Genomic DNA, 20,742 nt, shown 5'->3' on the forward strand with positions numbered 1-20,742 from the left:
TAATTGTCAACATGACCATAATCAATTGATAAATTATTTCCTAATCCGTGCTTCATGGGAAGAACTATGTGAGTGATCCGTCATTATTTACTTGGAGTCAAGACTAAGAAGGTCAAAACTGGATTTATGGTTGTTTAGTGCATGAGTGCAGCCACATGCACTTTCTTTCTCACTTCGATTATGATTACCTTGTATACAGAAATTTTGTTAATTACTCTTTAATTTGTCTTCTAATTAGTGTTTTGTTTTGGAAATTCGTGCACATATATGACTTAGAGGGAAGGACTTAGAAATTGACTAGAAAATAATTAGATGGTTGTTGCAATGTTGGCTAAATCATTAAAAAAAAACCCTAAACATTGCGAATAATTTTAATTGTACCTTAAATCTAATTTTCTTCTCTTAATACCCTGAACTTCGACTTTAGTTACAATAGCACCCTAATTTCTAATTTTACCAATATAATGATAAAAATATTATTTTCATTAGACTTATATACTCTCTCCGGTCAGGTTAACCAAAATTTTAGTTAGTTATAAGCATATAATATTAGTATATGTTTTTGTTTTGCCATTTTTTAAACATGGAATTTTACTTAAGCTTTATTGAAATTATACTTAAGTTAGATCTCTTGTAAAAATAGGTTTTATTTATTACAATGTCTTTTCATTTTTCGGAAATCATTACTTGTCGTTAATATTATATAAATAAAAAAATATTTTATTTTTAGGATGAATATATTATTTTTTATTTTAATATTTATATAAATATTTATTACAAAAATAATATTTTATTTATTAAATTTGGTACAATTTAAAATTAGGGTGTTATTATAAGTTCAGAGTATTAGAAAAAGAAAATTGAATTTAGAGTACAATTAAAACTATATGCAAAGTTTGAGATATTTTTAAAGATTTAGCCTGCAATGTTAGACATAAATTTTCATTTTTAAGAACTCAACTCAACACAAATTCAGAAAAAGAAAAAAAAAAAAGAATCCAATAGGAGGAGTTGATTGCCTGGTCAATTCCAAGTCAGTAATTTGTTATATATTTCAATTTTTATAATATATTTTCATGTTTCATATAATAAAAAATAATATAATTTGTACTTTTCTAAATGATCTTTATTGGAGGGAGGGAGGGAGGGAGGGAGAGAATTAAGTGTACAAGTTAATTGGTTGAAGGAGTAGAGGAAATCAAAAGGCAGGTTGCTAATTAATTAATTTTATGAATTTTATTTAGAATTTCACCTATTTGATAAAATATTATTTTATTTCCTTGCATTATACGAAATTGAAATAAGAAAAATCAAATAACAATATCTAATAGTTTTTTTTTTTTTTAGTGGAAGATCTAATCGTTTTAAATATGGAACTATTGAATTCTGTTAAACGCAACAAACATATATGGTAAAACATCCTTTGAATTGAATGAAAGCATCAGACCTCTGAAGAAGAAATTATGCAATTATCTATAAACAGTAATTCAGATTATAAGGTACACTTAAATTTAATGAATTATTTCAATAAGGTGAGGAGTTTAATTCACGAAGAAATACTTACAGTGAAGTAGAAAAAAACCATTAATCTCAAATTGAGATTCTCCTGTAAAACAAAATCATTCAATTGAAAAAAGATTTATCTTTGTTTCTCTTTCTGCTTGATGACCGATGAACAAATACATAAATAGTAAATAATGGCGGTTGCGAATGTTGAAGATGACCATTCATTTCGTCTGGCTTTGTCATTCTGCGGAACAAGATTACAAGTGTTGCAAAGGAATAATTCTAATGGTGTTTGAGAAACAGTACCTGTGGAACAATTAGGTGGAAGATTCAAATATATATATATATATATATATATATATATTAGAGGTATAATAGATATAGATAAGAAAAAAAATTTAAAAGTTTAAAAGTTTTAATTATTTTAGATATAGATATATATAGATAAGAAAATCGAAAGTTCAAAAATTATTAAATATGAAAAAAAATAATAAAAATATAAAAAAATTATAAAAATAAAAAAAATGGAAATGCTAAAAAATGTACGAGAGTGCCAAGTCAGCTTATATATATATATTACAAATAGAAAAATTGGATACTTGCTCTTGGACGCTGGGCATGTGTTAAGAAAGACAAGTCAAATTAATGCCAAGTTGCGTGCATAAACCTTCAGTTGCTTGCTCATTCAACTTTCCTTTTTTATGTCATCTCTCTGTCAAGTTCTGCCAATTGGAGATTTTTTATTTTATTTACAATTTTAAATCGCTCAAAAAAAAAAAAAATACAGAGAGAGAGAGAAAGAGAAGTATGTCGAAATCTTCTAGAGCACCTAGTATTATTACTGTATTACTTACTTTGTGTTAGCCGCATGCCTTGGGCAGGGATGAAATTAGAAAATTATTTTGAGGGAGACGAATGAAATTTTTAAAACTTGTAGAGAGGTTAAATATAATTTTTTTTATATTTTAAGAATCAAAATGTGATTTTCCATAATTTTTTTTGGTCAGGGCCTCTTGGGGTTAGGGTTTCTAGTTTCTTAAGAATGGTTTTTTAATTTTATTTTGTTCAATATTTGTATTAAAATCAGTCCCGTGGCCAGCGCTGCAGTGCACCTGTGCCTTTCAAGTGATGAAAGAAAAGCAAAGACTATATTATATTTTTTCTTTTTTCTTTTCCTTTTTTTTCAAAATTCATATTATATAGTTTCAGAAGGAATGATTTATCGCGAAGAATTTCAAATGCATCGTATTTTGGTAGGCTCGCTGTGGTCTTGGTCTTTTTCTATAGGCTTTTGTACGTATTATAAATTAGTTCCGTCGGCTGGAACACTTTAGTGGATAAGTAAATAAATACAGTTGACCATGCAACTTGCGAAGACGTGCTGATGCATCGCAAGACTACCTAGTTGCTTGCCGTCCGCACACGGATGGAGTTCTTCGCCATTCAACGTTTTTTTCTTCCCCACCTTTTTCGTCGCCTTACTAGACACTAGCAGAGAGCATTGCCACAATCTCTTCAATCCATTACCCTTTATTTCAAATTTATTTATTTTCTCACTTCTTTTTTACAGTTCTATTTGAGTTTCTAATCTCATATGTTTATAAGTTTATAGGTTTAGGTCAAATTATTAAAGTAAAATGAAATCAACTTGAAGGACATTCAATAGAAGTTTCAAACTTTGAATCAAAGTTGTATAAATAAAAAATTGTGAAATTATATGATAAGTTTGTAAAATTTTTAAACTTTAATTGGTATAGTGTTACCAAAATTGAAATCTTAAAGTTAGATGACACAATGGTAAAAATTTAAGCTTTGGACTAGAATTATATAAAAAAGGAGCAGGTTAAATAAGTTTAAGTGAAAAAAAGTTTCAAGTTTTGGATCAAAACATTATCCTATACATTACATGAGTTAAAAAGAAACAAAAAAAGAGCAACGTAGCCAAAAAAAAAAAAAAATAATACATTTCTGGAGCAAATAGTGAATGCACAACATATAATGATTATGCTAATCATAATTTTTAAGGTGCTCAAGCATCTCGACCACTCTACCCATGGTGGGTCTGTTATCTTTGTCATCCTCAACGCATTGCAGGGCTAATGTCACCAGTTTTTCCATCTTAGCATGTTCAAATTTTCCTTCTAACCTTGGGTCTACAATCTCTTCAATCCATGGCGTCATTCCATTAGCCCCATTTTTCTTGTCCCTGACCACTTTGACCAGTCCTTTGTGCTCTGTCTCCCCACTTTTACTTTGATTTCCAATGGTTGGGCTCATTCCTGTCACCATCTCCAACACAACAATCCCATAGCTGTAAACATCTACTTTGGATGTGACTGGCAGATTAAAAACCCACTCAGGAGCCATATAACCTCTTGTTCCTCTTATCTTTGAGAAGCTTTTATCATTTTGGTCAGCTCTGCTTAGCAGTTTGGATAACCCAAAATCTGATACCTTTGGCTGGTAAGTTGAGTCCAGCAGTATATTTTGTGGCTTCACATCACAATGTAAAACCCACTCCAAGCACTCTTCATGTAGATAAGCAAGTCCTCTTGCAGTTCCTAGGGCGATGTCGAACCGCTTTCGCCAATCAAGTGCGTTTGAAGAGAGATTTTCTGTCAGGGAACCATGCTCCATGTACTCGTATACCAAAAGCATGTGTTCCCCTTCTGCACAATAACCCAATATTTGTACCAAGTTTCCGTGATTAATTTTCCCAATGGTGCTGACTTCTGCTAGAAATTCAGCTTCTGCTTGGTTAGCTATACTAAGAAGTCGTTTGATTGCTACAACTCGATTATCAGGTAGGTTACCCTTGTATACGATTCCTCCTGCTCCCCTTCCAATTTCCTTGCCGAAATTTCTGGTTGCTTTTTTAAGCTCAGAATACGTGAATCTTTTAAATACAGTTGCTGCAGGATGGTAGCTTTGTGTATCCTCATATGAGTCCTTTTGAGACTTAAGTAAGAAACACCAGATAAGAAAGATGCTAATCATCTCGATTCCTCCTAATCCGCAGGTGACCCAAAGCATGAAATTCAAGGTCTTGTTTTCACTGCTTTTTGGGTAAGTTCTTTCCAGAGGTGCAAGTAGTTCACTAGAGCAATCAAACACTAATCCTGATGAAACTGTTTCCTTGTTCAAGAATAAACTGGTGTTGGAAACTTTCACGTAGAAGTCGCCACCAAAACTGGGGTTGTATTGCCCATTTATCAATGATATCTTAGGGTAACAATGAGGAACTGGAGTATCCCCAACATACCTGTACTGGAACCCTTTGCAACCGCATGATTGTGAACAAACTTTCATGCACATCTCCAAGCTGACATTGGGATAGAAGCCATCATCATTGCCATAAAATTCAACGTGTTTGAGTTGAACGAAACCAGCCTCCGTATCACTTCCACACAAGAGATTGAATTCCGGTTTACAGCCGTAAGACCAGTCAAGATTATTTTTTATCTTATATCCTGGAAGACAAGAGCATTGGCTACCAGAAGCTGGATCATAACTGCATGTACTGTTAGGACCGCAAATTCCATGAATCTCGCATAGTTGAGATTTTGCTTGCCATGAAACAACCCAAGTCGTGCTACCCTCTTCTCGGCTGTACAGTCGAGCATTTCCATCAGAATCAAGTGTCAGCCTCCGTTGGAGTCTCATTCCATAATCCACCGACAGAAAAGTTAAATGATCAGATGATGTAAATTTGCCAAACAAATCAAATGAGGCAATTCTACTGCTATTGTACGGGGACCTCCCACCTTCCCAATCACGAAGCCATGGATCTGGCCAATAAGCACTAGAAACATCTGGACCATCGTAGAGAAGACGAATAAGATTATTATCAGCGAAAATTAGCTTGTAGAAACCAGTAGAGACATTGTTGCGGCTTCTTGAAGAGACAAGTTGGACATTTCTGGTGAATGGTTGCAGAGGAAGAAGGGTATCTGTAGGTGAGTCAAAGCTTTGCCATATGATATCGCCTTCCATATTCTTTATAACAAGATTACCAGTATTTTGTAGGTGTAACTCTGCTGGGGATACGGAAACAGTCTCGCTAGACCAAGCATTGGACTTACCAGCATCTGTTAAGATAAGATTTCCAGTTTCTAATAGCAAGAGCTTTGATTGTTTGCCATTAACTGGAAAATCGCGGTTTGCCATCCAAACAACAGTGCAATTGTCACTGCAAGATGGTTTGCTGAACCATATAGCAAAGCCGTAAGCATTTTCGCCAACAGGGTAAAAGCCGGCAGAGAAAACTCTACTTGGTGAAATCAAAACATCTTGTGGATTCTCCACAGCAAGATATGAACCTCCTCTTAAAACAGAATAGGATGCAGAAGACAAAAAAGAAGGCGATATAATCATCAGAGACAATAAAATAAAGCAAAAATGGGTTCCCATATGTTGAAATTCAAGAAGATTGAGATTTGAACCAGCAGAAGGTTGGCCTTCGTTAACTTTAGTTGGGTATTGAAATAGCATGAGCTGTATGTTAAATGTGAATGCAAATGACACAAGAATGTGCAACAATTCCCAGTTTCCAATCAATATGACCAGGCTAAGCATTTAAGGACTTATAAAGACTTGAGCAGTAGGAAAGGCTGCTGGGCGAAATTTCGGCGATACTCTTACTCTCTGTACTAATCAATTCAATGGTGACCAATCAGTTAAAAATAAAGATGGAATATTTTTTTTATCATTCCGCATACAAGGATAATAGAATAAGAATACTGATAGTTACTCATCGATTTGAGAGAAAGACTTAACCCGGGATCATAGACCTACCTATGTATCAAACTAATGAAAATAATGTTTTGGTTTGAACGAAGGTAATTCTAACCATACACAGAGAAAAAAATGACAAAGTAGTACTATTTTTTTAACCCTTTTTTTATTAGTCTATACATCGAGGTGTAATGACGGTTTTATACGATGGATTTAGATAAGTAATTTCCGTGAATAAATAGTGGAGAATGTCAAATTTGGCGGCTTGGAATGAAGACGTGGATCTTGTTGGTGAATACATCATCATAACTGTAATCAAAGTGAAATAAAGCTAAAAAAACTCTAATTATTGCATAATCCATCATTGCACAGCTAAACACTCCCTTTCTTATTGTCAACTAGTTCCATAGATAACTAGATAATTAATATAAAAATGGTGAAATGGAAAAATGTAAAAGGAGAATATTTAGATGACCTGTCATGATCCATGATGAACCAGACCGTTAGCATAGAATATATAGTTAGTTATTAGACTGTTAATCTCTTTTTGTTCAGTATAACCAAAGACGATATTGTCTACGCATCTTGGGTTGGCTAGATATAGAAATTAGACCATGTACAATAGACAAGTCAAACACCCCGTTGAAAAGTAAAAGGTTTTTGCCTGCTTTCGTTCTACATTCCTTATTTTCTCCGTCTCCATCAAATTTTTCCTAACTCTACTTATTACAGCACATGGTAATCGTACGTGTGAGCCCCAGGTATTCAACGCAACTTACAACTTCTCAACTTTTTTTTTTTTTTATACTTCCACTGTACAGACTTGGATCCATTTTAAAGATTCATAAATCTTACTATTCTCAGTAAGCCTTTAGAGGGGAAAGAGACCGATCAGAAGAGAGTTTACATTATGTACAATCGAACGCATGACCTCAGCATAATGATGAACCCGCAACTTCTCAGCTATTTAATTATCGACTTTAGCTACTTCAGATGGAAGAATCTAATTCTCTAACGGTGAAAATAAAATTTGAATTCATTAATAATCAATAAATAAAGATTACAAATCAAACTAATGAAACCTATAAATACGATTTGATTCAGTTTGAGAGGCGTTCGAAAAGTATTCATTTTTATGAAATGAAAATATTAAAACGTGAATTCAAATTAATAAATCCTTTATGAATTAAAGAAAACAGTTGTCAACTCATTGATACGTGTGTACGAGTATGAGATATTACATATATGACTTATTAAAAAGAAACTTAATTTGCATAATTTAATGTACAAATAATATTTATTGTATATATATGTTTAATTTAGTTCGGTTTAGACAGTTTCATTTTAAAATCATATAACGAACCAGACGTTTAAATTTTTTACATTTTCAGATCAAGTCAAACCTCAATTTGGAATCGGTTTAGGTAGTTTATGGTTATTCATGAACAACTCGACCACGTCCTTTCCCAACAAACACTCACAAAGCTGGGGCATATCCATGTTCAAGCAGTAACAAACCTATTAGCCTAATATTTTTCACAACCTCACCACACGACAAGTCGCTTGGAGTAAATTTTTCATTCTGCCAACAGTGGATATGAAAAATTTTCACTTAATGCACAACACCTGCAAAACCCAGAAGACCTTTTAAGTGTAGTCAGAAATTAAAAGAGACGAGAACAAAAGAAATGCCTTTTAAAAGTATCGGCATGGCCATTACAGTTTCTTGCTACAATTTCCAATGTAGCTTTTTCTTCTAAGACATTTTCCCTCCTAGACTGCACAGTTTCGGGCATCAGCTCTTGAATTCTCAATATACAAGTTTTGAGGTGCATAATGACAAAATGGTTAGAAGAAATATACCAACTGCTTTAGTTTTATGGTATAGTATTTACAAAGCTCTAACCTTTACAACCCAACCTAACCATCCCGTCTGTTGCGGCATGTTTCAGTATCTTCCAGTACATGGTAAGTAGAGAGGAAAAAAGTGCTCTGATTCTTCTGCAGAAACCTGCAGAAAAAAGAAATGCAACCAATAATAGTGGCATTCTTAAAACATCTTCAATGAGATGTAAAGCCATCCTGTTATTTAAAAACAGAAAAGATTTCCCAAAATGTTAACAATTTTATCTCCTCCGCTTGAAGAATTTTAAAAATTCTTTCAGGTTTGTATGTAGTTGTTTTGAACATGAACTCAACATGAAGATATTTCAATTCCGTGGATGTCATCTTTCTTCCTTTCTATTTATTTACATTTTTTTTTTTTTGGCTTTTGTCACCCCAAGTATGATTGATGTCTTCAGATACAGAACATAAGATCCAAGTTGGACTTATAGAACGCCATTATCCTGAGTGAATCTTTATTTTATACTGATTATTCAAATTAAAATGCAGATATAAATTATAGAAACAGACCCGCTAAAAGGATTATTCATTTTCAAGAGTCTAGGTCATACTTGAGAAAATCGACCAATCTTTGCTGCAATTCCATCAGTGTATCCTCTTCAATGTTTGCATAGCCTAACAACTCCGGCAACTTAACTGCAAGGGTCAAAGAAATGTAAACAGCAGGCAAGCTTACCGTGGCTACCAGTTTAATAAGTCATACAAGCCAATAAGATGCCAATCAGAGTCATTACTGCAAATTTTCAACAAAAAAGAAAAAAGAAAATTTCCAGCAAAAATAGCAATCAACAACTCGGCCATTATCTACATTTCCCAATCCAACATACACCACATATAGAAGAAAATATAGATATGAATCAATAGAAAACACATTAGCACATGTTCCTAACTACTATAATAATCCATCTTGAATTACTGTTATTTTTCTAATATGAAAATCAAATGTGACAAGAGAATAAATTACAAAACAATTTCATATGATCATCAACACACATGCAACTCTCAATTTAATCCAATTACATGCCGTAATGAATGAAAAGAAATAAGCAGCTGAGATTAAACCAGAAAAACAGTCATCCTAAATTAATGCAGCATCACATTTCTAAATTAAAACAAAAAGACAATATCTTACAGCCCATCCTATTAAATGACTCGGCATCTTTATTTTTTTGGTGGTGGGGTGGGGGGCACATTGCTACTAATTGCTTCAGCATCAACTTTCTGTGGCAACCTAACTCTACAAGTGAAATAATTCATGCCCATAGAATAACCAATCTGCCAAGCCTAACAATCAATCACATAACTTAAGAAAAATAAAGGGTAAATTTACCACACGTTTGTTATGCATTGTAGTGCAAAAACAACATCGCTTAACCCGAAAAAATGACACGAGCAAACCTAACACATAAGTAGTTTTTATGAATGAATCAGCGACTTCATTCAATGAAATCAACATTACCTGAAGCTGGAATTTATATTTCCTTTTACTAGTAAGAATAATAAGTAGCTGACTGCTTTTTGAATATGAGCAACGGAGGATATAGTTTTCAATTACAAGCTATTTCATATATCACCAAAGAACAAGCGTACCAAACAGGCGTAAGAGATGCTCTGCACCATATATAGTTGAGGGAGAGACATCATCTTTAATTGCATCAGCATACTGTTCACGCTCACTTTTATAGAGAAGCATCACTGGCAATGCCTTGTTGAAGTAACAACATAAACCTTTTGTAATCTCTACAACTGCTTCAGAAATCCTAAACCCACCAAATCATAAAACATTAAAATATCAGCAAAACAGAAAATTAGTATGAGAATAAAAGGATATTTTCTTCTTTTTTCAAGACAATCAAAATAGTCGGAGAAAATTTATTAGTTTAGTTATTTCAAACCAAGGCTAGGTCAGCTTTTTCCTTCCTAAAGCTTTTCAGAGTTCAAAAGCTACTTATACACACGCAGAACTAATAGGAAGTTTAACAGAAGGAGAAAATAAAATTAAAAGATTCTGACAACAGAAAGCACGGGTAACTATTTGGATCTGATCAACCATAGAGTTGGAGTCTGCCAAATCTTATAACTCAAACATTGCAGCCAAGTAGGAAAATATCAAAAGCTAGAAAAGTTAAAAAAGGAGGGGAATAAACTTACAAGCCATCCTTCTTTAATCTATAATCAAGATACTTCTTCATGATGTTATCCACGTTAGGCTTACGAGGAAGTTTAACAAGCTGACACAGAGCGAATAAATCAAACCCAGGAAATCATTTATGAACAGGGCTTGAAAGTAATTGTTCAATTAAACACACACACACACACACACAAAAAAAAAAAAAACAAAAAGATCAGTAATACTGTTGATATTATAATTATAAATAACCAGATCAGCCTTGTAGTCACTTAGAATATGAAGAATAGATCAATTAATAGAACATGAAAAATAGACACAGCAACAAAATTTAAATAGCAAGCCAGCCATTGGCTCAGATTTTGTTTTTATCTATTAGTGTCTTATATATTCAGACTGTTAATAAGACACCGAAATGTATTAACATGTCATCCAGCCTTCTTACTTGATTAGATACTTAAGCACACTGAGAGTCTGAGACAATTGAAAGATGCATAAATGAAGATGATCAAAGAAAAAGTAAAAAGTTCAACAGCAAAATGAACCTCAATGTAATACAGCTCTGCTGTATAACCACCAACAAATAATTTGAGGACTAAGGCACCATCTGAGAAATCAATTTGAAAAATGTGATCAAGATACAATTACCTTGCCCAGATGAGTAATAAATTCACAATCATCAACAAGTTGCTTCTTTAGCATGGGTGGAATTTGGAGATTCACAAACTTTTCCAAGGGTACCAAATCTTTTTCCTAACAAAGCAAAGAGATGCAAATTATGAATCGGATACCTCTTTATAAACCATTGGAAAGACGAAAAGAAATTGTCAGCTGATATGCATTTTACATTCAAGGGATGTGTATCAATTGACATTGGCACACCGACAGAGCATTAGGCAATGGGCAGGGATAACCTAAAGTTACCTTATTTAGCGAGTCACCTTTCCGCTTCTTGCCTCTTGGAACTGCATATATATAACTTTTAAGTTCAATTCAAAGAATATGGCATAGCACATATTTGCGAATCAACAATTAGAAGCTTCAGTTTGACATCTGAGATTAGAACTAACAAAGTTTCTCTCGTGCAATGATGATTTTGATAGTGGAATCATTAAAGGTGTTCTTCCCCTGCTTTGCAGGGATAGCCATATATGTAACACAATCCAACATTATCCTTTTACATACCTGAACCAAAGCTCGACAAAGCACAATTACATTTAAGATTCAATATAATCTAAAATGAGAATGTGAATCATTCTTACCACTGGAACTTTTTGGTTTAATGTGTGATGCCCGCCCTGCCTTGGCGGTTTTCTCCAAGTCCTGCTTTTTCTTGAGGAATTGTTGCACATTTTCATCATTATGTTTCATCAAACGTTTCACTCCAACCCATTCATCCCAACTGTTGGAAAAATTAAAAGTCAAGAAATGACAACTTATTAGAGTTTCTAACTAGCAGAGCGAGCTACCAAAATAAAGAAGCTTAAGCATATTCCTGCCCCCAGCTGAACTTTCAACTGCATTGGTTCATCTCTCCAAAATATATAGATATTCATCAATAGCAATACCTAATTATGGCCCCTTAACATTTTAAAATAAATAAGCAAATCAAGCAAGACAAAATTTTATGCAGAAAATTTAAACTGGATATTTAAGTCAAAGTCCAAAAATCTAAATGCACTTCAAAATAAAGTCATTTAAAATGTCGAATTTCAGAAATCTCGAAGGCATTAAAGCAGACCAGATTAAGAGCATGTGAAGAAAAATGCAAGCCGATAATTTCAGAAAAGACACAACTGCATCATTCATTTTATATGCATGTGGGAGCATGGTAAGCTTCCTTGAGAAAATAAAAGTGAAGGCAATGCATAGAATAAGCAATATCTTGCAATTGAATGTATGACAGTTACAGTACTAAGTATGAGCATGCATCATCCTGACGATTTAAAAAGTGATACAAACATTTTGAACTCTCAAATAGTAACACCAAATATTGCCCTTTAAATACTCTAAAATTCATAAGCAAATCAAGGAGGACAATTTTATGCAGAAAATTTAAATTGGACATCTAAGTGGAAGTCCCAAAATCAAAATGCACTTCAAGGGAAAGTCATTCAAAACGTTGAATTTCAGAAATCACAAATGCATGAAACGAGAACAGTTTGTTGTAATAAAGAGCAGACAAAATGATTGCCAATAATTTCACATAATACCTGTAAGCTTCCTGGAGAAAATAAAAGTGAAGGCAATGCATAGAATAAGCAATATCTTGCAATTGAATGTATGACAGTTACAGTACAGACTAGGAGCATGCATCACCTTAATGGTTTAAAATGTGATACAAACATTTGCAACTTTCAAATAGTAACACCTAATATGGTCCCCTTAAATACTCTAAAATGAATAAGCAAATCAAGCAAGATAAAATTTTATCAGAAAGTTAAATTGGAAATTTAAGTGAAAGTCCAAAAATCCAAATACACCTCAAGGGAAAGTCATTCAAAAACGTCGAATTTCAGAAATCACAAAGGCGCAAAAGAAGACCAATTTGCTGTAATAAAGAGCATGTGGAAGAAATTTGTGTGCCGATAATTTCACAAAAGACACAACTACATCATTCATTTTATATGCAGGCAGGGGTGTAGTAACTTCCTTGAGAAAATAAAATTGAAGGCAAAGCATAAAATAAGCAACATCTTGCAATTAAATGTATGATAGTTACAGTAATGACTAGAAGCATGCATCATCCTAATGATTTAATGTGATACAAACGTTTTCAACTCTCAAATAAGATCATGAATTTCCTCAGAGCTCTCAATGTAATAGAAGGAAAAGGGGAAAACAAAAAAAAAAAAAAAATGCAATGTTTACAAAGTAAAATTGGAATTAAAAAATAACGTATACGTAGAATATGAATTGTAGAAATCGCTTCGAGCATCACATGCGAAGTGAATAGTAAAACAGAATAAACAAACATAGTTCAACAACCACCTGCTTCTCTCGACTCTCAAACAAAAATCAAGAGTTAGGGTAGATGCCACTCACTATTTGTTCCAACCCTGCAAAACAATGAGATTATGCAATCAAAAAATGCAGCAATAGAAAGTCACATAGCATAACTACTCAGATGATAGGAATGTCTTTAAATTGGAAGGAAAAAGCTGCTGTGGTCAAATTGCACTACATGATCAGGAAGAAAAGATAAACAATACTGTGCTGAATGATACTTACAGGGTAGTGAACAAAATATTTCCATCCGTTCAATTGGTATTCAGCTTTGATCACCTTGAAGAGGCCAAAAAAAGAACCATTGTAAAAACGCACACAAAATTTCCTAAAACTCAAATAAATATGATCTGCTTGTTACTTATTTTGATTGGAACATCATGCAATCAAATTTTGAAGCACAACCGATGAAATGCCATAACAAATTTACTGTCAATTAGAAATAGGAATATTTAAATGAAAAATATCGGGCAGAAAAGGAATTAATCAAGCTTAATTTTACATATGCAGCTCCAATAGAGATTTTACCTTGGCTTCATAAGGTAGATGGTTATGGAAAGCAAGGACTTTTTCACCTACTTCGAAGGGGCCAGGACATTCTTCATCAACGTCGGTTTCGGAGTCAGAGTCAGTCTTGGTGGTGGAACCGTCCGATACAGTGGCAGAGTTGTCGTGGTTTGGTTGAATGTTTGAGCTTCCCATTTTTGTGAAGCCCCGTCACGATTAGATTGTTCGCGGATTTCAATATTATTATCTATCAATTTCAAAGAGGAGATCCTTTGGTGGAATCGGATAAGAGCGGAAGCAATAATTAGCCAACAGCGATTAATGGCGTTTGTCAGTTAATTCCAGTGAAGGGGAAATGATAGATTAACTGTTAATTTTGAGGGGTTTATCTTTTTAACCAAACCAACCGAATCAAACCGCCATCATCAACTGACAAAAGCATTTGCAATCACGCGACGCGAGGCTCATGTTGGCCCATTCCAGGCCCATGACCTTCGTTTAAAAGTCAGACAGATAATTTAAATTCGTAGATTAAATTATTAAATCAATCAATTTCAGAAAACTGACAGCAAGAAATCATTCAATACTTAAAATTCGAATGCAATTTCAAGAGTTTGTGTATGGCGAGAAAGCGACTTGCTGAGCCTCAGAGAGTTTACATTAGATGAATTGGTGTTTATATTTAGTTAATCACTATTATGTTACGCCATTAGTGATAATCTTTAAAAGGATTTGACTGAGAATTAAAGGGAGAGGGAAACCACGTGCAGTTGGGGGTCTGCAGCTAGTCGCCGTCACTCCTTACCGTTGAAACAAATGACTACGTGTCTACGTTAGAAATAGAACACGCAATTAAACATTAAAAGATTGTATTCTTCAATATTTTGTCTCAAAACGAGGTTTACTTGCATTTTCTTTTGTCGTTTGAAGATGTCTGTCTGTCTGTCTGCCTGCGAAATTAATTAATAAAAAATCCACTTATACATGGTGTGGTTTCCAAGTCACGAATTACTTCATCGTTCATTTGAATTTTGATAATGACTATAATAATAATAATAATAAAATAAATAAAGAATAGTCAAGTTACCAAGTTAGAATAAGGTCAAAATTTCATACTAGTGAGTGGAGTTGGCATTTGGATTTTGCTTGATGTCTGACTATATAGAAACACTGCTCAGGTATTTTACAGTTGCTGGACTAACAAAATTAAGGGGTTTTACCATTTTAGAGTAAAAAAAAAAAAAAATCACTAGACCATAATGTTTGCTTAAGTATTTCTTAGAGGTAATAATTAATAAAATTAGCGGTTAAATTGTCACTAACAATATTGAATTCCAACTACGTATACCACCTCATGAAGCAAAATCCCATAGTCTTGGAGGTTGAATATCCTTGATGAGGACAGTTGTTTTGTATAGATATACTGTAGTTTTAATGTATGATATAAAATTAAAAAGAATACATGGTCATAAATTTTAGAATGAAAATAGATTGGGGCACGTTGTTACTGATATTAATAACACAACTAGTTATTGTCATACCTCATACGTCAATCTGCAAAAGAAGTTCTCTTGCTAGTCTTCACTTACTACATTATTAACATTCAAATTAAATGAACTAATAAAAGATTAATAATTTTCTAATTAAAACATCATGTATCAAAAATATCTAGCTATATATGGCCGTAACTACTCAGTTTCCTCGAACACCAGTGCCAGAACCAGAGTGCTTGATCTGTCCGAGTGTTTGAGGAGCACTAGTAGCATAGTAATGTCCTTCACCGCCATGGCTTGGACCGGAGGCCTTAATTCCCCCAATAACATGAGGACCACTAGTAGTAAGGCAATGTCCTTTACTGGCATGGCTTGGACCAGAGGCCTTGCTTCCTTCAAGTGTTTGAGCGCCATTAGAGTAGTAATGCCCTTCACCGCCGTGGCTTGGACCGGAGGCCTTGATTCCTTCAAGTGTTTGAGGAGCACTATTAGTATAGTAATGTCCTTCACCGCCATGGCTTGGACCAGAGGCTTTGATTTCTTCGAGTGTTTGAGGAGCACTATTAGTATAGTAATGTCCTTCACCGCCATGACTTGGACCCGAGGCCTTAATTCCCCCAATAACATGAGGACCAATAGTAGTAGGGGAATGTCCTTTACTGGCATGGCTTGGACCAGAGGCCTTGCTTCCTTCAAGTGTTTGAGCGCCATTAGTGTAGTAATGCCCTTCACCGCCGTGGCTTGGACCGGAGGCCTTGATTCCTTCAAGTGTTTGAGGAGCACTATTAGTATAGGAACGTCCTTCACCGCCATGGCTTGGACCAGAGGCTTTGATTTCTTCGAGTGTTTGAGGAGCACTATTAGTATAGTAATGTCCTTCACCGCCATGACTTGGACCCGAGGCCTTAATTCCCCCAATAACATGAGGACCACTAGTAGTAGGGGAATGTCCTTTACTGGCATGGCTTGGACCAGAGGCCTTGCTTCCTTCAAGTGTTTGAGCGCCATTAGAGTAGTAATGCCCTTCACCGCCGTGGCTTGGACCGGAGGCCTTGATTCCCTCAAGTGTTTGAGGAGCACTATTAGTATAGTAATGTCCTTCACCGCCATGGCTTGGACCCGAGGCCTTGATTCCTTCAAGTGTTTGAGGAGCATTATTAGTGTAATAGTTTCCTTGTCCACCATGGCTTGGACCAGAATGCTTGATCCCTCCAAGAAAAGGAGGAGCAGTAGTAGTGTAGTAATGTGCTTCACCATCGTGGCTTGCACCAGAGTGCTTGATCCCTCCAAGAACATGAGGAACACTAGTAGTGTAGTAATGTCCCTCACCCCTATTACTTGGACCGGAGTGCTTGATCCCTCCAAGCGTTTGAGGTGTACTAGTGGGGTAATAGTTTCCTTGGCCATCATGGCTTGGACCAGAATACTTGATCCCCCGAAGAACAGTAGGAGCGCCAGTAGTATGATAATGTCCTTCACCACCATCGTTTGGACCAGAGTGCTCGATTCCACCTAGAGTTTGAGAATTTGCATGCGTCTCAAATATTCCTTTGTTCGAATTTGCAATATTAAGAGGACGAGCTTCTAAAATACTGAAAATTGACAAGATTGTAAGAAAAAGAAGAGCCATAGAGGTTCTAGCCATGGATGATAAAACAAGAACAATATGGTAAATAGAGTGCTGGGTTTGGTTGTTGATCGAGAGAGTTAATTGGGAAATATATTGCAATGGAGAAGCAGTGCTGCGTGGTATGGTATATATAGGGATTTTATATGCATGCAACTAAACAAAATAATCACAGTGGTATTTATTTTTTTTGCATCAGCTTTAGGTTTGAGGATTGACTATTAACGAAAAATGTGAATGGGGTAGGAAATAATCTAACAAAAGTAAGCACGTGATAGATTATAAAGGGCCTGTAATGTGCCGCCACCTATTGCCCTTTGAAAGCTATTGGTTACTGTGAAAAACGCATATATTATACTAAAGCAAACGTAAGAGCTACTATCGTCAAAGCTCAAATTCTCTTATATATGCATATTTGTTTTTTAATGCACCTTTTCAACCTGTACAACTACTAGTCCTCGTTCGGAATTCAAATCGCCCACTGATCTTTTTTTTTTTTTTTTTTCTTTTGTTTTTGCCTGCGTAATCGCAAGCGTAAGTAACCTCTCATCCAAAAAGGAGAGCATAAAGCGAAGGGGACCAAAACCCTAAAAAACCCATTTACAAAAGTTTTATAGGATGTACTGATATTTCGACGAAGTTAATAATTAAAGTACAACAAGGTGTCAATGTCATACCCCTGTAAGAACGTTCGTCATTTCTCATTCGATGGAATCCCAGTCATGAGCTAAGTAGTATTATTATCATCGTGAGGTTTTTTGCTTATTGATCTAATGCCGATTTATTCATTGTTAACCACATATGAAAATCAGGCAGATGAGCTTTCTTGCTTCTCTTTTTCGCATTATTACCAAGTTTGCATAATGCAGGGATTCAAAAGTAAACGAGATGAATTCTTGAATTTTCTTATTGTTTAGGATATAATAATTAATATGGATTTAAATATGCGATCATTTTTAGTCTTTAAACGAAGAAACATTTGATCCTGTATTGACATTGCAACATTTCGTTTAGTAAAATTCGAAAAAGGTGTCCAAAAGGTCTTATATTTTCATTCTTTTCAACGCTGGTTCATTCAAATTTTGCGGGGCTGCGGGACGGGATTTAGGTCTTAGGTATGAACCCTAAACATATGAATTTTCTTCACATGCCTAGAAGTTTCGCTTCAGCACTTGGATTTCCTGGAAATGCTCTGCCCAACAAATTGCTAATGGTGTGTGGTGTACTGTAGTATAAGTATTATACAAGGGATTTATTAACTGATGACAATCAATTTATTCATAGTCCAAGGCCAAGGCCAAGGCCAAGCAAGACAAGCTGAACTATACATGCTCACCATTGAATTAACGGGGGCCCGCTTACATCAATTAGGCCTTTGTCCAAGCAACAGAAAACTAATCTAGTCTGGGCTGGACTTGAAACCCACTTAGAGTCCATCTTATTTTCCCCGTGTAATATGGGAATTAAAGATAAAAGTGTTTGGAATAACCAAAAACAACCGGTTATTTCCTTTTTTTTTTTTTTTTTTCTTTTCTACACCAGCAAAGGAAGTTACTTTGGAATAATTTGTACTAATTCTTAGTTAATACTAATGGATGTTCTGTTCAACCAAACCAGACAGCGAAATAATAATCCTCTGGTTGCGACCTGCAAGCAAACCAAACTCCAAATTGGAAAATTCAACAAAAACCAAACCTTTTTTGGCAGTCGCTTTAAGTTTCAACACTGCAGGGCATAAAAAAGGAGTGCTAAGATTAGCAGATCAACTGTGGATTGATACGGAAGAAAGAATGGAAAATACGGTATACTTATACATTGATTTCACAAGAAGATATAAAAAGTCAAGCGAGACCTACTTCCCTCCCTAAAACGCATAACGTGAATTTCTTTAAAGGAATAATAAAGACTCCCAAATACGACAATCCAATCCCATCAGAAGACGACTTCGGCTTTTAAAGATCTACTATCTATCGCCAACAAACCCAGTCTCTCTGTCCCTTACGATTAGGCCATGGCAGCTTGCCAGAAAGGGTAGTGCATGAGCAGACATTTATTACAACTGGATCCGTTTGGTTCTGTCCATTTTTATTTCCTCCATCAAAATTCCCTTCCAAACTCCTATCCAAAATGCAAAAATTTCCTAGCCATTGTAGCTAACAAATCAAAACACAAATCCTAATTACCATTACACAATTGGACATAAAATTTAGGTAACAAGCCAACAACAATTGATTCATTACAATATGGTTACAGATTACAGATCTAATTAGTAAAACCCAGATTAAATACAACATCCAAAACAAGAAAAGAAACAAACAAGCAAACAAATCCCAAGCCAAATTTAGACATACAAAACAAAAAAAAAAAAAAGATAATAAACCCGAAATTAGAGTTAATAAAGCATACTCCTATATATATTTAGTTAATCATAAATAATATTCTAATTCTAACTCATCTCCCTCTGCCGCTAAAATTCATCTTCTCGTAATACCGAATCGAAAGCAGAGACAAGGAAAGATGCACCTCGTCCTTTCCCCACCTAGCCGGTGGCTTCGACCCAATCATCGCCGGGAAAGGAGCCCAAGATGACGACGAACTCGAAGCCATAGAACTAGATTGTGGCTTAGAAAGAGGCCAAAGGTACTGGGAGTGAAGTCGACGAAACCCACCTAGAGCTAGGACCACGGATCTCAGCTGTTGGTTACCGCAGCCAATATTGGCCCAGTGCCTTGTGCAGATCAGCTCCCAAAGTCTCTCGTCCTTTACCGTCCTATGCCACTGCTTGCTCACACAGGCTGCCCTCCCCAACGTTCTCGCGTCCACATGCTTCAAGACCTCGAATAGCAAATTCTCATCCAAATTAACAAATCCAGTTCCCGTACTAACTCCATCCTGAATTTCTTCATTTTGTTGGTCGTGCCTTATCTTCTTCATTTTGATATCACCAGCGGTAATCGCAGCTTCAAGTGGACGCTTCATGAAGAAGAAATAAATGGCGGAGAGAAAAATCGAGAGATGGAAATGGAAAGGGAATGAAGAAATGGAGTTGGGGAAGGTGGGTAAATGGGGGAATGGGACCTGGTTTTGGTGATTATCGAAGAGGACAAGAAGGGAAATAAATGCGGGTCTGATGCTCCTGCTTTTTTATCTTTAATTGACGAATTTGTCCAGCTTTGTGTTGGGATTATTTTATTTCTATTTCGGTGTCATTTGTTTGCTTTATTATTTTGGGTATTATTAATTTGTTGTTACTGTAGACCTAGCTTCTGACCTTCCTTTTCCCACTCGCCTTTCCTACCTAAACTATCATTTCATTTTCCATTATTTTATTCCTATTTTTACAATTTTATACTTTTTTTTTTTAAATTATTTTAGTATGTTTTAATACTTATCTAATTTCACTTTCATCACTAAAACCTGCAAGACAAAACACAACATGCACTCATTTCAAATAAATAAAATTTGTAAAATCTATTCATAATTATAGAAGAATAAAGATTTCAATCCTACCAATTCGATTTTATGGATTTAAATTCAATAAATCTTAATTGACCGACACTAGGAATTGATTTAGAAAGAGTAAAAGCGAAATTTTCAATGAATTTCATAAATTTAAACGAGTCGAAACTTCATAATAAAATTATTTATCCTTTTTTTAATAATTTAAAATTATTATAGTAAGGGTATGTTTGAAGGATTAGTTACGAAAAGAATTTTTTTTTTTTTTTTTAACTAAATATTAATGGAGCTTGTTGGGCAAGTGATCTTAAATTGCGCGAGGATTGAAGGGGGCATTAAGGCGTAAAAGAGGCAAATTTGTTTTTGCTGACTGGGCA

At 34.9% G+C, this 20,742-nt stretch overlaps 4 protein-coding genes across 11 annotated transcripts; all 4 read right to left on the minus strand.

Moving 5' to 3' along the window:
* Positions 1 to 3,353: 3,353 nt before the first annotated feature.
* Positions 3,354 to 6,303, minus strand: LOC105630901 (putative receptor protein kinase ZmPK1). The gene has a single exon (XM_012212889.4). The coding sequence runs from the start codon at positions 6,079 to 6,081 to the stop codon at positions 3,514 to 3,516; it is 2,568 nt and encodes an 855-aa protein (XP_012068279.2). The 5' UTR covers positions 6,082 to 6,303; the 3' UTR covers positions 3,354 to 3,513.
* A 1,215-nt stretch (positions 6,304 to 7,518) lies between these two features.
* LOC105630900 (protein MRG2) lies at positions 7,519 to 14,164 on the minus strand. 8 transcript variants are annotated; one of them, XR_001046708.4, is made up of 12 exons: positions 13,808 to 14,164; positions 13,505 to 13,558; positions 13,319 to 13,332; positions 11,536 to 11,675; positions 11,198 to 11,238; positions 10,922 to 11,026; positions 10,297 to 10,376; positions 9,736 to 9,905; positions 8,697 to 8,781; positions 8,147 to 8,251; positions 7,961 to 8,018; positions 7,519 to 7,866 (listed from the first exon to the last, which is right to left on the minus strand). XR_001046708.4 is itself a non-coding variant. In XM_089726215.1 (11 exons), exons 1-10 carry the CDS (start codon positions 13,979 to 13,981, stop codon positions 8,161 to 8,163), a joined length of 954 nt encoding a protein of 317 aa, XP_089582341.1. In that variant the 5' UTR covers positions 13,982 to 14,164; the 3' UTR covers positions 7,519 to 7,866; positions 8,147 to 8,160. The 8 variants fall into 8 exon arrangements, 4 of the variants coding, with proteins under 4 accessions (XP_089582341.1, XP_020533714.1, XP_012068278.1 ...); XR_005177800.2 differs by having other exon boundaries at positions 7,519 to 7,884; XR_001046707.4 differs by having other exon boundaries at positions 7,961 to 8,251; positions 13,808 to 14,163.
* A 1,314-nt stretch (positions 14,165 to 15,478) lies between these two features.
* On the minus strand, positions 15,479 to 16,924 carry LOC105631015 (uncharacterized). The gene has a single exon (XM_089725918.1). The coding sequence runs from the start codon at positions 16,922 to 16,924 to the stop codon at positions 15,479 to 15,481; it is 1,446 nt and encodes a 481-aa protein (XP_089582044.1).
* Positions 16,925 to 19,111: 2,187 nt separating this feature from the next.
* SLY1 (F-box family protein) lies at positions 19,112 to 19,999 on the minus strand. The gene has a single exon (XM_012212886.4). It carries the CDS (start codon positions 19,883 to 19,885, stop codon positions 19,358 to 19,360), a length of 528 nt encoding a protein of 175 aa, XP_012068276.1. The 5' UTR covers positions 19,886 to 19,999; the 3' UTR covers positions 19,112 to 19,357.
* Positions 20,000 to 20,742: the final 743 nt, after the last annotated feature.

Source organism: Jatropha curcas, chromosome 9, assembly GCF_041381405.1.
Source record: "Jatropha curcas cultivar XTBG-Jc1 chromosome 9, XTBG_Jcur_1.0, whole genome shotgun sequence".
NCBI classification, from domain to species: Eukaryota; Viridiplantae; Streptophyta; class Magnoliopsida; order Malpighiales; family Euphorbiaceae; genus Jatropha; species Jatropha curcas.

Excerpts from the sequence above, each read along its gene's own strand:
- LOC105630900 (XM_089726215.1), bottom strand. The coding sequence starts at position 13,981 with ATGGGAAGCTCAAACATTCAACCAAACCACGACAACTCTGCCACTGTA. Across the intron at positions 13,559-13,807 it reads ATCTACCTTATGAAGCCAAG|GTGATCAAAGCTGAATACCA; the intron begins GTAAAATCTCTA and ends GGCCTCTTCAAG. Across the intron at positions 11,027-11,197 it reads AAGGTGACTCGCTAAATAAG|GAAAAAGATTTGGTACCCTT; the intron begins GTAACTTTAGGT and ends TTGCTTTGTTAG.
- LOC105631015 (XM_089725918.1), bottom strand. The coding sequence starts at position 16,924 with ATGGCTAGAACCTCTATGGCTCTTCTTTTTCTTACAATCTTGTCAATT.
- SLY1 (XM_012212886.4), bottom strand. The coding sequence starts at position 19,885 with ATGAAGCGTCCACTTGAAGCTGCGATTACCGCTGGTGATATCAAAATG.
- LOC105630901 (XM_012212889.4), bottom strand. The coding sequence starts at position 6,081 with ATGCTTAGCCTGGTCATATTGATTGGAAACTGGGAATTGTTGCACATT.